Consider the following 14,630-nt stretch of genomic DNA (forward strand, 5'->3'; position numbering starts at 1 on the left):
GATTCTCTGCATTTTGTTTTCTCTCATCTATTACAGCATTGCTTACATTTCTTTCTTTCTTTTTAGTTCTTTTTTAGTTCTAATTACAATGTTATTTAATTCAAATAGCTGTCGTCGGTCCTACCTTTGATTTCTCTCAGGCAGAATTAATTCCTTTTCCCACTTTGTTCCCAGGTTTTTACTGCTGTTAGGTCAGTGCTTTGTAACAAATATTGTTGGTATCTCTGTCTCTCACACCCCTTATATCCTGCTTTATTTCCATATCTCTGATTACAAGATAGAAAGGGCAAGTAAGTTCACAGACTGTGTGTCTTCCTCTTGAACCTGCACGGAACCTCAGACAGTGTCTTGCCCATAGCAAGAATGGAATGATCTTCATTGAGTATCAGTTGCAGTTACATTGTTCACCTGATGATCATTCTGACTTTACCTAGCTTTACAAAGAAATAATAAAATGCAGTTTCTGTATAGTATAAATTATATCGCAGATGAGCAGTGTAGCCTGCACATCAAAAAAACAACTGTCTGAAGTAAGACTTTCCAGATTTTCCTTGCAGTGGTAGCCGAATTATTTAAAATAAGGGATGGAATTAAATGAAATTAAGGTCTTCACAGTTTTTATGTAATTCCCTGAGGATCCTTTCTTCCCCCTTTTGTTGAATCATCAACTGGTGAGGTGGTTTGATTTGTAACATTGCAAATAATGTACTCTGAGCATGAAGTAAATGACTTCACTATATATGTAAATAAGGAAATGCACAATTGTGTAGCTTTAATTTGTAATCACTATTAGTGAGAGGAACCATGATTTAAATCTGTTTATATCTTCAAAAATGGAGTTGGGGGGGGAATGGAATTGGAGCTACCTCCAGTAAAAATAGAACAACTATTTCAAAACAGATGAAATTTAAAACATTAACAGACATGACTTCTGGGTGTGCATGGCATGGTACCCAGAGATACTTGAAGCCACAAGCAGACATGATGTAATCTGCTGGTATGTCCATTTAACTTAACGATATTGGTAAAAAGAAAAAGTTTAGCTGTTCTATCAGATAAAAAATTTTTTTTCAAATAATTTAAGCAAATATAACTGTTGTGGGACTAGATGACAGACTTGTCATGATTTTTTAAGATAAAATATGAGAGGGTATTGTTCTTTCTTCTTGATTGTTGACTGTTGGGAGAAGTCTGGAAAACAGTGACGTAAGATGGATGATGTGAACAGAGACCTCAAGGAGCTAGCTTGTGTGGTGCTTGAGTCAGGCATTTTCCTGTCAGTCAGAACACAGAATATAAGTAGTTGTGTAGTTCTCTTCGACTAAAAAAGAAACACAAACTTTTCCTTCTGTGATATATCTGATTATTTTTTGTTTTCTTACATTAACAATTGGGTAAGAGACTTTGGCTAATAAGCTCTCCTTCTAAAAATGTACATTTCCCTTATGGATCAAGGGGCAATAGTTATTCAGAAGATGATGTGAATTCCTTCATTCCAACTGCTTTATTTCTAATTTAGGTAAGACTAGCTGTACTGATACTTATATTTGATTTAAGATGGTGGTGATGGGGAATTTGGGCGCTTATGGGTATTTTTAAGTGACTAGGCCTTCAGATTTACATAATCCCACTTTTATCTTTTTTGTTTGTTTTTAACAGTTCTATTTATTTGAGAGAGCATGTGCATGCACAAGTGATGGGGGAGGGGCAGAAGGAGAGGTCGACTCCCGCTGAGCAGGAATGCAAGGCTGGGACTCCATCCCAGGACCCTGGAATCAGGACTTGAGCTGAAGGCAGACACTTAACTGACTGAACCACCCAGGCACCCCACCCGGTTTCTGCCTTTATGCTTAGAGAGGCATGGAGATGTTGAGGGTTCATGGAAAGGAATTTAGCATGTAGGGAAAATGCTGATGAGAGCCTTGATGCTCTCTCATAAAGTATATTTTCATAATAATGAATTTAGGTATCAATAGCTGAGGGTTTGGGTTGAATTGGCCCATGTATGTCTTAGGACCTAAGTTTCAGTGGCAAGTTAGTGTCGGGTTAATTTTTCATTTAAAACCTGTGGAGAAGCATAGTATTACTGAAGGGATTTTCGTAAAAGCTGCACAAAGACCTTCTTGGGATATATTATTGATTTAAAGTAAAAACATATCACCACGATTATCGTTTACAATGTTTTTGGTAAATAATTTTAACAGATATTTACAGTCCTTGCGTGAAGCTGCTCATTTTTATCCAAGACACCAAGTAGTAAGTTGGCAGAAGAAGACTGGATAAAGGGGTGCGTGGGTGGGTCCGTTGGTTCCGTGTCCGACTCTTGTTTTCAGGGACATAAGTTCACTGCTTTGGGCTCCATGCCCAGCGTGGAGCTGACCTTAAAAAAGGAAGATTAGATGAAGAGTAAGGAACTCAGAGTAGTTTTAAAATAACTGCGCATTATGACTTGACTTGAAGTTATCTGTAACGTAACTGCTTATCGTATTTGCTAAATGCTTCGGGGCAAGGTGATTTCTTTTTCCAATATCGAATTATTTTTGGCTTCTAGCATAGTATCTTGCACACACAGTAGGCTCCTAAGAATTTGTTGAGCCAGGAGTGCGTGGCTGGCTCAGTAGAACATGAAGCTCTTGATCTCAGGGTTGTAAGTTTGAGCCCCATGTTGGGTGTAGCAATTACTTTTACATACTTACTTGACAGAGAGAGTGCATGAGTGGGGCAGAGGGAGAGGGAGAACGGACTCCCTGCTGAGCAGGAAGCCAGATGCTGGGCTCAGTCCCAGGAGCCTGAGATTATGACCCGAGCTGAAGGCAGACACTTAACTGATTGAGCCACCAGGGCAACTCAAGAAAATATTTTTAAAGATTTTATTCATTTATTTGACAGAGAGAGAGAGATCACAAGTAGGCAGAGAGGCAGGCAGAGAGAGGAGGAAGCAGGGTCCTTGCTGAGCAGAGAGCCTGATGTGGGGCTCAATTCCAGGACCCCGGGATCATGACCTGAGCTGAAGGCAGAGGCTTTAACCCACCGAGCCACCCAGGTGCCCCAAGAAAGTATTTTTAAATAAAAAAATTTTGTTCAGCAAATCAAGAAATAAATACCTGTTGAATTAGTATCTGTTAGAGATAGCTTTCAGACTTAGGAAATTATGAAATATGAAATCACTGCTAAGTTGTATTCAGGAGCCACATGGTGTGAAACTTATCTCAAATAGTTGCATGCATTGTGCCATGCAAGAGCCAGTATTTATGCAGAAGAGCATTGTCTTGTTTGTATCTGAAAATGCACATGGCATATGTTTACCAACTAAACTGATAAGTACCTTAAGATGTATGTGCGTATAGTTTTAAATTACAAAAAGTTTTGTACATGTCTTTATCTTGTTGCTTGTAATACTTTCCCATCTTTCCTAATTTTAAAAAAAGACTGGTTGAGAGTAATGAAATTATCCAGAGTTTTGAGGTTATTCTCTAAGTTGTGTAGTTTGAACTGAATTAATTCCTTAACCAGGGGCCTTAAAATAAATCTAAGATAAAAGGGAGAATAGTATAGTATGTCAGAAGTCAGTAATTTTTTTTTCACATCAATACAATTACGTTAGTCTTTAAAAAAAAAACAAACAAACTAAAGTCCTACAAATAGTTACTTACTTGTGAGAAGCATTACCACATGAATTTCGTGTTATTTTTTATAACGTTACATGTGCAGGTCATGGGAGGAATACTTGGGCAGTATTTAGAGTTGGTTCCTTCTAAGTATATAAGTATATGTTTTTTGTAAGTGGTGTACCACATTCCCAAAGAGCAGGAAAAAGATGTCAGACCTGCCACAGGGCAGGTCAGATGCTGGCCTTATTGTTTGTGTTTTTTTGATGCTTGGCGTTTTGTTGTATATAGCTGCCTTGTGTTTTACATTTGTTAACCTACACATACATTTTTAAAATTTTAAATGGTGACTGTTACAGTATACATAGAACTGTATTTCGCTTTTTTCACATAATGAAATTTTCAACTGTGTTTTGGTTAATTTAGTAACCACCATTAGTTTGTGGAAGTATTTGAGAAAGAATCTGAAAAACTGAAAGCTTGGCAGGTATGTTATGTAGTGTGTTTGTATTGTGGTTTGATCTTCCTGTAACTGGTCAGAGGTTAGATATTAGCTATTAAAGGAAAAAAGGAAAGGAAAATGATGAAGTATCAGTATCTAAGAAAAATCAGTAAATGAAATGTAGTTTTGTGAAGTTAAGAACAAAACCAGGTTTGCATTTAATAGGACTACACAGATGTTTTAGAGAAAAAATGTTTGTTTTGTGTACTGACTTATTTTAGAATGATTTTCTTTTTTCTTTCTTTTTTTTTGGATTTCTTTTTCTTCTTCACTCCCCTGAACTTGCCTTGGTGGTTTTTTGTTGTTTTTTTTTTAAGACTGCAAGGCCAGAAACTGTCACTAATGATGATGAAGAAGCCTTAGATGAAGAAACAAAGAGAAGAGATCAGATGATCAAAGGGGCCATTGAAGTTTTAATACGAGAATACTCCAGTGAGCTCAATGCCCCCTCACAGGAATCTGACTCTCACCCCAGGAAGAAGAAGAAGGAGAAGAAGGAGGACGTATGTGTTACTGATTTCTGACAATAGTCCTTTCTGTGGTTTACTTTTTATGGTGTCACTCTTGTGCTTTCATTGCATTGCAACTTTCAAGGAGAAAATGACTTAAGATTTATCACAATATGACTTAAGATTTATCACAATATACTGTTATACCTAATTTGACCATGTTTTATCAAGTAACTACTTTTTTCACCAAAATGTTTGTTTTATATGTTTGAAACATACTGGCATGGATGCTTATGTTTATCTGTGGATTCAAATTACATAAGGAAAAAGCCCTTGACTCACGAAGTAGATGCTGATATTAAGGGACAAAGGAAGTTTTGTTTTTGTGGTGGTGTTTTTTTTTTTTTTTTTGGCCGTGAAGGGGCTGGCTTTGTTTTGCCTTACTCCTGGATATTGTTCTATCTCTGCTTCAAGCAACACACCAGATATCCTTCACTGAAGATTTTTACCCATTCTTTAAATCTTGCCATCTTTTCTTCTAAACCATACCGCATTCCCTCTATGGACAGTACTGCAGTTGAACAACTTCTTCTTCTTCTTCTTCTTCTTCTTTTTTTTTTTTTTTTAAAGATTTTATTTATTTGACAGAGAGATCACAAGTAGGCAGAGAGGCAGGCTGAGAGAAAAGAGGAAACACGCTCCTCGCGAAGCAGAGAGCCTGATGCGGGGCCCCATCCCAGGACCCCGGGATCATGACCTGAGTCAAAGGCAGAGGCTTTAACCCACTGAGCCACCCAGGCGCCCCTGCAGTTTAACTTCTAATTGGAGGGCAGTTGAAGAGTAGGGCAAGATGAAACACTCCTCCCCAGTGTATTATATTTTATTACTCTTTGCCAGCCTAAGCTAACAGAATAGTAGGGAGTCAAGGTTAAAAGAAAAAAAAATTTTTTTAAGGATTTATTTGTTTGAGGGGCGCCTGGGTGGCTCAGTGGGTTAAAGCCTCTGCCTTCGGCTCAGGTCATGATCCCAGAGTCCTGGGATAGAGCCCCGCATCGGGCTCTCTGCTCGGCATGGAGCCTGCTTCCTCCTCTCTCTCTCTGCCTGACTCTCTGCCTACTTGTGATCTCTGTCAAATAAATAAATAAAATCTTAAAAAAAAAAAAGATTTATTTGTTTGTGAGAGAGAGAGAGAGTGAGCGAGCTTGAGGGGGAGGGACACAGGCAGAGGGAGAATCTCAAGCAGATTCTGCCCCTAGCTTGGAGCCCCAAGCAGGGCTTGCCTAAACTGAAACCAAGAGTTAAACCTTAACTGACTGTGCTACCCAGGTGCCCCAAAAATGTTTGTTGTTGTTGTTGTTTTTTACATTCATTTCTTTTGGGTAAATTTAGAGAAATTGTGGGGAATATTCTTTAAAAATATTGGGAGTATGTTGTGTGCATGGATTTTATGTGCCATGAAAAGTACCATGAATCATACAGTATGGTTTTTAGTATTGGGTAGTTAATGGTTCATTTTATTTTGAATTTGAGTGCCTTAATTAGGTTATCTTCAGTTTGCTTTGTGGCCCAATATATTTTTATTACTTGGCTTGTTTTTCCTCATATGGTAATGAAAACCTGTCTAGTAAAATGCCAGTCATTGGGAAAGGGAATTGGTAGTTCATTAGGTATAGGGTAATTGAGGTTTGTAGAGCTCGTTCTTCCTCCCAAGCATTACCAAGAAAGGAGAAAGTAGCTAGAGTATTTGTTTGATAGGTGTTTGGAGGAGAGGATCAAAGAGCTCCTGCTCAATGGCAGGAATTATGGGTAAATTTTGTTGGTACGATTATTTCCAGAGGATGAAGGAAAAAGTCTAGCTAGTGTGAGACTTTCCTTATTCCCTTGCCTGAGGTAGTTGGAGGGTGAGGAGGTGGGTGACAGGAGGTGTTAAAGAGAGTAAGTGAAATCTTCTTTATTAAGTAATTTGAAATCGAGAAATGTCACAGAAATCTTACTTTGCTTACATTATAAACATACAGTGAATTGTTGTGCAGAATAATGAAAACTCTTGCTCTTTTTTAAATCTTTGTGGATTTTTCCGCAGATTTTCCGCAGATTTCCAGTGGCCCCACTGATCCCCTACCCACTCATCACTAAGGTTCGTTTACATTACAAGCCACTGACAATAAATGTTTATTACTAATGGCCAGACTTGTGATTTTTTTCATCTGATTTCTTACTGTTTAACTTAGATCACTAGTTTTTTAAACTGTATAAATTATTGACTTCTTTTTTGTAAGATGGTACAGAATATCTTTTAGTATCTTTGTGTTGATGTGGATTAATCTTTAATGTATTCTCTCCTATCCCTTCTGTCTTTTTTAGGAGGATATAAATGCTATAGAAATGGAAGAAGACAAAAGAGACCTGATATCCAGAGAGATCAGCAAATTCAGAGACACACACAAGGTAGTATTCTTGTTTTTTTTACTTGATACCAATCTAGACTTTTTACAGAACCCAAAGCAAACAGACAAAAAGAAAAAAAAATCAACCTTACATTAGAATATAATTTAAGTGCTTTTTATAGGTTAATTAATATTTAGAGACAAAGAAACAGAAGAACGATACCATATTAAAGTGGTCCTGGACATATTGTACTTAGTTTTTTCAGTTACTGACTACTCTGCAGTCATCTCACTTTAATATGAGTAAAAGTTAATTTTATTTTTAGATTTTAACATAAACATCAAGGTCAGATTTACATTAGATTCAGTGGGGCAGCAGGATAACCTACACTGTAGTTTATTTCTGGGGCAGTTATTTAACTTAATCTTAGGAAGATCTTTTCTTTAGAGCTGAGATTAAAATTTAAGATATATATTTGTGTAGATTTAAGTTGAGAGGGGGAGATTTTAAAAAGTAGGTCAGTGGTTACCAGACTTACCAAATTTTAGATGCATGGAAGAACTGTAAATTCCCATAAAGCTAATCTATTCATTGACCCCCACCATTATGATAGAGATCATATGGTGACTAATGCAAGATGAAACTCTCAGCTTGGAAAGTAACAAGGAATAGGATGTAAGTATGAGCTTCTGTTTTTTATTATATTTATGGATGCCCCCTCAGAAAAATATGCAAAGGGGTAACTGGCTTGGAAATGGGTATTTGTGCATAGTAAATCCCACTCACGAGTTTTGCCTATTGAAAGCTTCTCTCAATGACAGTGCATCTGTGAATGTTCGCTGGTGTTGAAGGTGATGCTTACGAACGGTAAAATGCAAACACTGCATGAAATGTATTTTGTTGTTAGAGATAAGAGGTTACTGGTTTTTACTCTTAAGACTGAGTGATCTTTAACTCAGTGAAATGTTAAGTGTTCATTTTTTCTTTATTTAATCTTAAACTTTTTCTTACTGCTTTCAAAATCCCAAGTTGACAGTGTCATTGAATCAGTGCTGCTGAACACTTATTATCCAGATGCCCAGCCCTAGCTCACATATACAGTGCTTTTTCAGGAATTAAGTATGTCTAAAAGCACAAATAAAATTTTCCCAAATTAATTTTGAGTTTAAAAGGTAGTCTGTGGGAAGTCATTTTCGAGGAATACTTTTGGTTAGGTTCCAGTACTCAAATTCAGGGTCTGAGTAAGCTTGAAAATGGTATACAGTTGTGTGTGTGGTTTACCCCCTTGTTGTTATTTGTTAAACCCTGTCATGTCATTGGTAAAGTATATGAGAAAATTGTGTTTTTAAGAATGTAATTCAAAAGATGATTGCTTCAGAGTTTGAGAAGCTGTCAGGCATTTGACTGCCTTAGACTTACTTCACTATGGGGGTGGAAGGGATGTTTTCCCCAAAATGTACTTTTAAAAAAAAGATGAAAATGAAAAACAGTTCTTTTTGTTGGGTGGGATGGTTAAAGGGAACATTTGAAACTCCAGTAACCAAAAATGAGCTCAGTGAACCTTTGCATGTTTTGGTATGAGTTTATTAAATAACCACGGACTGTCAGGGTATCAGCGTGGCAGGGGGCGTCCATTTACAGCACGGACGAGTCTGAAGAGAGAATAAGGTAAGATTTATGATTTTTTTTCCTGTCCTTTCCTCTTCATTATTTCATTACTTCCTTACATCTTTTTAGACTCTATTTTCTTTCTCTTTAGTCTTCGTCTCAAAATATATATATGTACGTATGTGTGCATCTACTTAACCGCATACATATAGTCTTTTTAGAAATGCATTCAGTGTGGGCCAGATTCAGTCACTTGTTCATTTACTTAGAACAAGACTTTTGAAATGAGTTCTGAAACAAATTATTTACATAAGTGGAAGTATACACTACTAAGAAATAAGTAATACAGTGAATAAGCAAAAGTCAAAACTAAGTTCTATAAAACAAATTATTATTGGAACAGCTAAAATACATCTGTAAGTATCTCAGAAATAAATATTTCTTTATAAGTGTATGACACTGAGGTAAGTTTTATGTAGTCTAGCCTCATTTTATAATACACATTTTTATAGTTCTTTAGAACTGTTTCAGAAATGAGCATTTGCCCCTTTAAATAGCTTTCAGTTTCTGTCCTCTTTCTGTCATTTCTTTTCTCTTCTCTTTGTAACCTCAGTGTATTCAGTCCTGGCTTTGCCTACATTATTGTTTGATACAGACTGGCACAGCACCTGAATATATTGATTTCTCATGCATTAGTTTTTCTCTCATAACCCTCTATCAGTTCTCTGAGCCATGAACAAGAGAAAAAGTATAACAGGTAAGATTACTTTTTAAAGTTGTTTTAAATGCTTTACGTGACTGAGAAAAGACCAAAGAATGCACATTTTCTTGTTGCAGTTTAAATTTCATTTCGGTGACACTAAACATGGAACCAAAGGGATAAATGTATTTTGGTTTTGTTTTGTTTTTCCTGTTTGGTTTTTCTTTTTGTTTGTTTTGTTTCTGTTTTTGTTTTTTTTTTTCCTGAGTTTGTGTAGAAACCGTGTGGTACACTGGTAATCTTGTCAGGGTACGAACTTGGTCTGACTTTGTTATTTGGTTTATTTGTGAACCATGTACTTGCTCTTCCTCCCAGAAACATAGCTTGTAGGCAAGGTTAATCCAGTGTTGGCGATCCATGTCCTAGCACAGCATCTGTAAGTTCATATGCAATCGTTCCTTCCAAGGATGGATTTATCACTGTTGATATATTTTATTGTCTTATAGGCATAGTGGGCATTAATATGTTGCTTTTAAAATTAAATGAAATGAGAGTATTACAGTTATGTACATTTTTGCTTGAAGTGAGTGATTTTCAGACTTTTTGTATTTGGTGGGCTATCCATCTTGTAATGGTGGGAGTAAACGTTTCCATTTAGATAATAGGGCAAATATTGGCTGAATTCAGCTTATCTGTTGGAGGGTGGGCAAACCAGTGGGTAGAAGATTATTTAGTTGTATACAGCAACCTGACTCTTCCTCCCCCACCTCCCCTTGGAAGTCTTCAAGTAGTAACCTGTAGGTAATGGGAAGTCTGGGGTTATATTTAGTATCAATAGTAAATCAGTAGTCACACTGATTTACAGAAAATTCATAATGAGGGGAATTACATTTTAGCTAAGTGATTATATTTCTAGAAATTATTACAAATCATCACATTCTTCATGGTCATTTAGTTATTAGATAATCATTGAGTGGCCAACCACACTTGACACAGTCTCCCAGCATCCAAGATCGGAGATTCCTGGTCTTTGTAGAGTATATGGGTTTGCACGCAATCTATTTAGTGTTGTGATTGCTTCAGCTTAATTTTGTCCAGTAAAACCACAAGTACTTAATATTAAAGTGCCAGTGGTTTGGTTGTTTTTGTTCCTTATGTCGGGCATTGCGCCGGGAAATATCTGAATACTGGAGCTACAGAGTTAACTCTAAAAGTACTTTTATTGGTTTCTAGAAACTGGAAGAAGAGAAAGGCAAAAAGGAGAAAGAAAGACAGGAAATTGAGAAAGAACGGAGAGAAAGAGAGAGGGAGCGTGAAAGGGAACGAGAAAGGCGAGAACGGGAACGAGAAAGGGAAAGAGAACGTGAACGAGAAAAAGAGAAGGAACGGGAGCGGGAACGAGAACGAGATAGGGATCGTGACCGGACAAAAGAGAGAGACCGGGACCGGGACCGTGAGAGAGACCGAGACCGCGATCGGGAAAGGAGCTCGGATCGGAACAAGGATCGGAGTCGATCAAGGTAAGGCTTGGTGGAAGTTACTGTTCACTGATGCTTTCGTAGAACTGCGGGTGGGCAGTCTCTACACTGTATTTGTGAGGAGTATACACAGACCCAGAACACAGCCACTGTCACCCAGTGTTCTGGGCGGACATGAGTCCCTCTTTTCTCCCTGGGTTGTTGGGCATCTTTTCTATTTATCATTTCATTGCAGTCCTGCATTCTGGGAGATCATCACTGGCACCCCTGCTTTTAGCCGGTTGTCTTTCCTTGGTCCTATAGCCCATATGGCCACGACTCACCTAGCTCTCAGTTTAGGACTCCTTATAATTTTATGTTGCTTTTAAGTTTTTTTCTTTCTTATATTGACTTTGTTTGATGAATCACCTCAAATTCCTCCTGAAGGAGTAAAGCAAAAATGAACAAAGGAAGAAAGTGGGGAAAGAAGAAAAGCTCACCTTTTTCTCCCAGGCTGGTTTTCAGATAATGCATTTCCGTGTTGCAAATTTTCACCTGATTGTAGCTGAAAGGAGGTCCACTTTTAGGCAGTCCCATCAGTTGCTGGAACTAGAAATCCAGTGTCCTTAATCTTTAGTGGGCATTAAAATCCTTCCCTTCCTTCCTCTTCTGGAATAGCTATTGCCCTCTCGAGTAACCATTTTCATGAATTTGACATATATACAATCAGTGTATGCATACTTTTAACTATGGATGTGAATCCATAAACACTGTATTGTGTTTAATTATATCCATGGCATCATACTACATATATTCTGCAGTTTGGTTTTACCACTCTCAAATATTTGAAAACTTTCGTTGCCAGTAGTATAGGTCTAATTTATCCATGCAACATGCCAAAATGCTCTTTTCTCCACACCTTTGCCAACACCTTTATTCCTTGATCACTAGTGAAGAAGGCTGTCTTTTAACATGTTTGTCAGCCCTTTGTATTTCTTGTGTCCATGTGTGTGTGTTCTCTGAGATACCGATAAGCATTAACATTGAATTTAAAATGCAATTCAGAATTTGAGACTAGAGTTACATTGTGTCATCCTGATAAATATAGAGAAGTTTACAGTTCTGCAGAAATCAGGTACTAAATTCTGGCCTATGAGTTTCTGTATTATTTTGTAATATATGTTGCCCTCCTTTCCCTTGGTTTATAAAGGAAAACTGAAAGACTGACAGATTTTTAAAATCTTTTGTTTATATAGAGAAAAGAGCAGAGATCGTGAAAGGGAACGGGAGCGAGAAAGAGAGAGAGAGAGAGAACGGGAACGAGAAAGAGAACGAGAGCGAGAGAGAGAACGAGAACGAGAACGGGAACGAGAGAGAGAGAAAGACAAGAAGCGTGACCGGGAAGAGGATGAAGAAGATGCTTATGAACGAAGAAAACTTGAAAGAAAACTCCGAGAGAAAGAAGCTGCTTACCAAGAGGTAAATTGAGGAAGTGCTTTTATTCTTTATTATTATTTTTAAAGATTTTATTTCTTTGAGAGAGTAAGAGAGAGAGCAGAAGAGAGGGGAGAGTCAGAAGCAGAATTCCTGCTGAGTAGGGAGCCTGATGTGGGATTTGATCCTGGGACTCCAGGATCATCACCTGAGCTAGAGGCAATCACCTAACCAACTGAGCTATCCAGGCACCCCTATTTTTTTTTTTTAAGATTTTATTTATTTGAGAGAGCATGCAGCCATATGCGGAGAGGGAGAGGGTGAGGGAGAGAATGTCCTGCAGGCTGCCGCTGGTCATGGAGCACAATACACAGGGCTCGATCTCACAACTCTGAGATCATGACCTGAGCCAAAACCAAGAGCCGTGCACTTAACTAAGCTGGGCAAGTGAGCCACCCAGATGCCCTAGGAAATGCTTTTATTAAAGCTTGCTACTCAGTAGGTGAGTCAAAAATTTCAGAGCCCTTTGCATACATTTGTATTATTAAATTTGACAATTTCTTTTTTAGCGCCTTAAGAATTGGGAAATCAGAGAACGGAAGAAAACTCGGGAGTATGAGAAAGAGGCTGAAAGAGAAGAAGAAAGAAGAAGAGAAATGGTAATATTCTAGATTTTAAATCAGTGATTTTTTTTTTAGATAACAATCAGGTCAAATTCTTGACCATTAACTAGATGAGAGGTAACTGTCATTAAAATGTGTAAGTTCTCAAGACAATTTAATTTGTTGGCAGAGGGACAAAGGAAGGGGTAGAGAGAGAATCCCAAGCAGGCTCCACACCCAGTGAGGCTGCATCTCATGACTCTGAGATTGCCACTCGAGTTGAAATCAAGCGTCTGGATGCCTGGCTGGCTAAGCCACCCAGGCAACCCTACATAATTTAATTTTTATATATTTTAAGAAATCTTCAGACAATTCCAGTACACCAGAATCTTTTTTTACGCTTAATTTTCACAGTTTTGCTGACTATAAACAAAATTATCTCTTGGCATACCATTGAAGTAAGTCTGCCATAGAGTAATATATAAAATGAGAATTTATAAAACGTTCTTTGATTAAGAGTCTGTATGTAGCATTTTGAATTTGAAGAAGCATTAATAGATTCTGTTCTGTATTAGTGTGGCACATGGGGATGATGGGAATAGTGTCATGAGAAGACCTCTTTTGTTTTTCATGTTTTTATTTAAATCCACTTAACATACAGTGTAAAGAACTGTTTTCATAAATCACAGTTACTGTCTTCAGTAAATAACGTTAATGAATTACAGTTTTTCCTTATGCTACCTGTTAACTGCATGACGGTCATAAAAGTGAACCTTGTTTTCTGCGTTTACACTGTTTGATAAACTCTAATAGTGAAACCATTGGCACAGGTTGTTACTAAGAAGAATGACAGAAAGATTTTAGCATGGTGTTTGCTTGAGTAGTATGTTCCATGTGTTCTCTCTTTGCCAGAATTCCATGAAAGTTTCTTTATCTCCAGTTTGGAGGTTATTCTTCCTCAAACTTACTGATGTTGGAAATCTTCATATAGCTTTTTTTTTTTTTTTTTTTAAAGATTATTTATTTATTTATTTGACAGAGAGAGAGATCACAAGTAGACAGAGAGGCAGGCAGAGAGAGAGAGAGAGAGAGAAGCAGGCTCCCCGCTGAGCAGAGAGCCCGATGCGGGACTCGATCCCAGGACCCTGAGATCATGACCTGAGCCGAAGGCAGCGGCTTAACCCACTGAGCCACCCAGGCGCCCCTTCATATAGCTTTTGAACATAGGACGTAGAGGGAGTTTTTTAAGTAGCCAAAAGAGGGTGCATGCAGCAGCTGGATAGATAGTGTGGGTTTTCTGTATAGTAGATCTATAATGCCACAGAATTATTGACAGTAATTTCAACTCCCCTGAATTGTAGCTCCCATTGTTGTCTTCTTCTTTTTAAAGATTTTATTCATTTATTTGAGAGAAAATGAGAGGAGAGAGGTCAGTGGGAGAAGGAGACTCCCAGCTGAGCAGGGAGCCCGATGTGGGACTCAGTCCCAGGACTCCAGGATCCTGACCCCAGCTGAAGGCAGTTGCCCAACCAACTGAGCCACCCAGGCGCCCCCATTGTAGAATTTCTTTTTCATCCCTAGGTTAGAAAATAGGAAGAGAATAAGATGAAAATGATTATTTGAAGAGTTGTTTGCCGTGAACAACATTGTGGGATAGATTTGAAGTGATTCTGCTTTTTACATGCAAATCTGAATTTTTCTATTATTTTGTGTTTGAGAGCTTTAAAAAAGTACATTACAAAAGCAGTTAAACTTGCTTATTTTATAAAAATACTCAACAGAAGTAAATGATGTAAAAAGTAAAGGTTTCTATTCCTCAAGACTGGTAATTTATGTTTATATTTTAGTATGTATCTCATGGACCTTCCAGTGTCTTATTTAA

At 37.7% G+C, this 14,630-nt stretch overlaps 1 protein-coding gene across 2 annotated transcripts in view; it reads left to right on the forward strand.

Annotated features, from left to right (window-relative positions):
* Positions 1 to 14,630, forward strand: part of RBM25 (RNA binding motif protein 25) — a 59,101-nt gene that overhangs the window by 32,170 nt on the left and 12,301 nt on the right. For both annotated transcript variants that reach the window (XM_032837461.1, XM_032837460.1), the window contains exons 7-12: positions 4,428 to 4,613; positions 6,643 to 6,696; positions 6,924 to 7,007; positions 10,489 to 10,775; positions 11,969 to 12,191; positions 12,716 to 12,805. In XM_032837461.1, the coding sequence (XP_032693352.1) occupies positions 4,428 to 4,613; positions 6,643 to 6,696; positions 6,924 to 7,007; positions 10,489 to 10,775; positions 11,969 to 12,191; positions 12,716 to 12,805 (924 nt within the window). The remainder of the gene's footprint in view (positions 1 to 4,427; positions 4,614 to 6,642; positions 6,697 to 6,923; positions 7,008 to 10,488; positions 10,776 to 11,968; positions 12,192 to 12,715; positions 12,806 to 14,630) is intronic.

The sequence above is a fragment of the Lontra canadensis genome, unplaced genomic scaffold, assembly GCF_010015895.1.
Source record: "Lontra canadensis isolate GAN:19392208 unplaced genomic scaffold, GSC_riverotter_1.0 scaffold98, whole genome shotgun sequence".
In the NCBI taxonomy this organism is placed as follows: Eukaryota; Metazoa; Chordata; class Mammalia; order Carnivora; family Mustelidae; genus Lontra; species Lontra canadensis.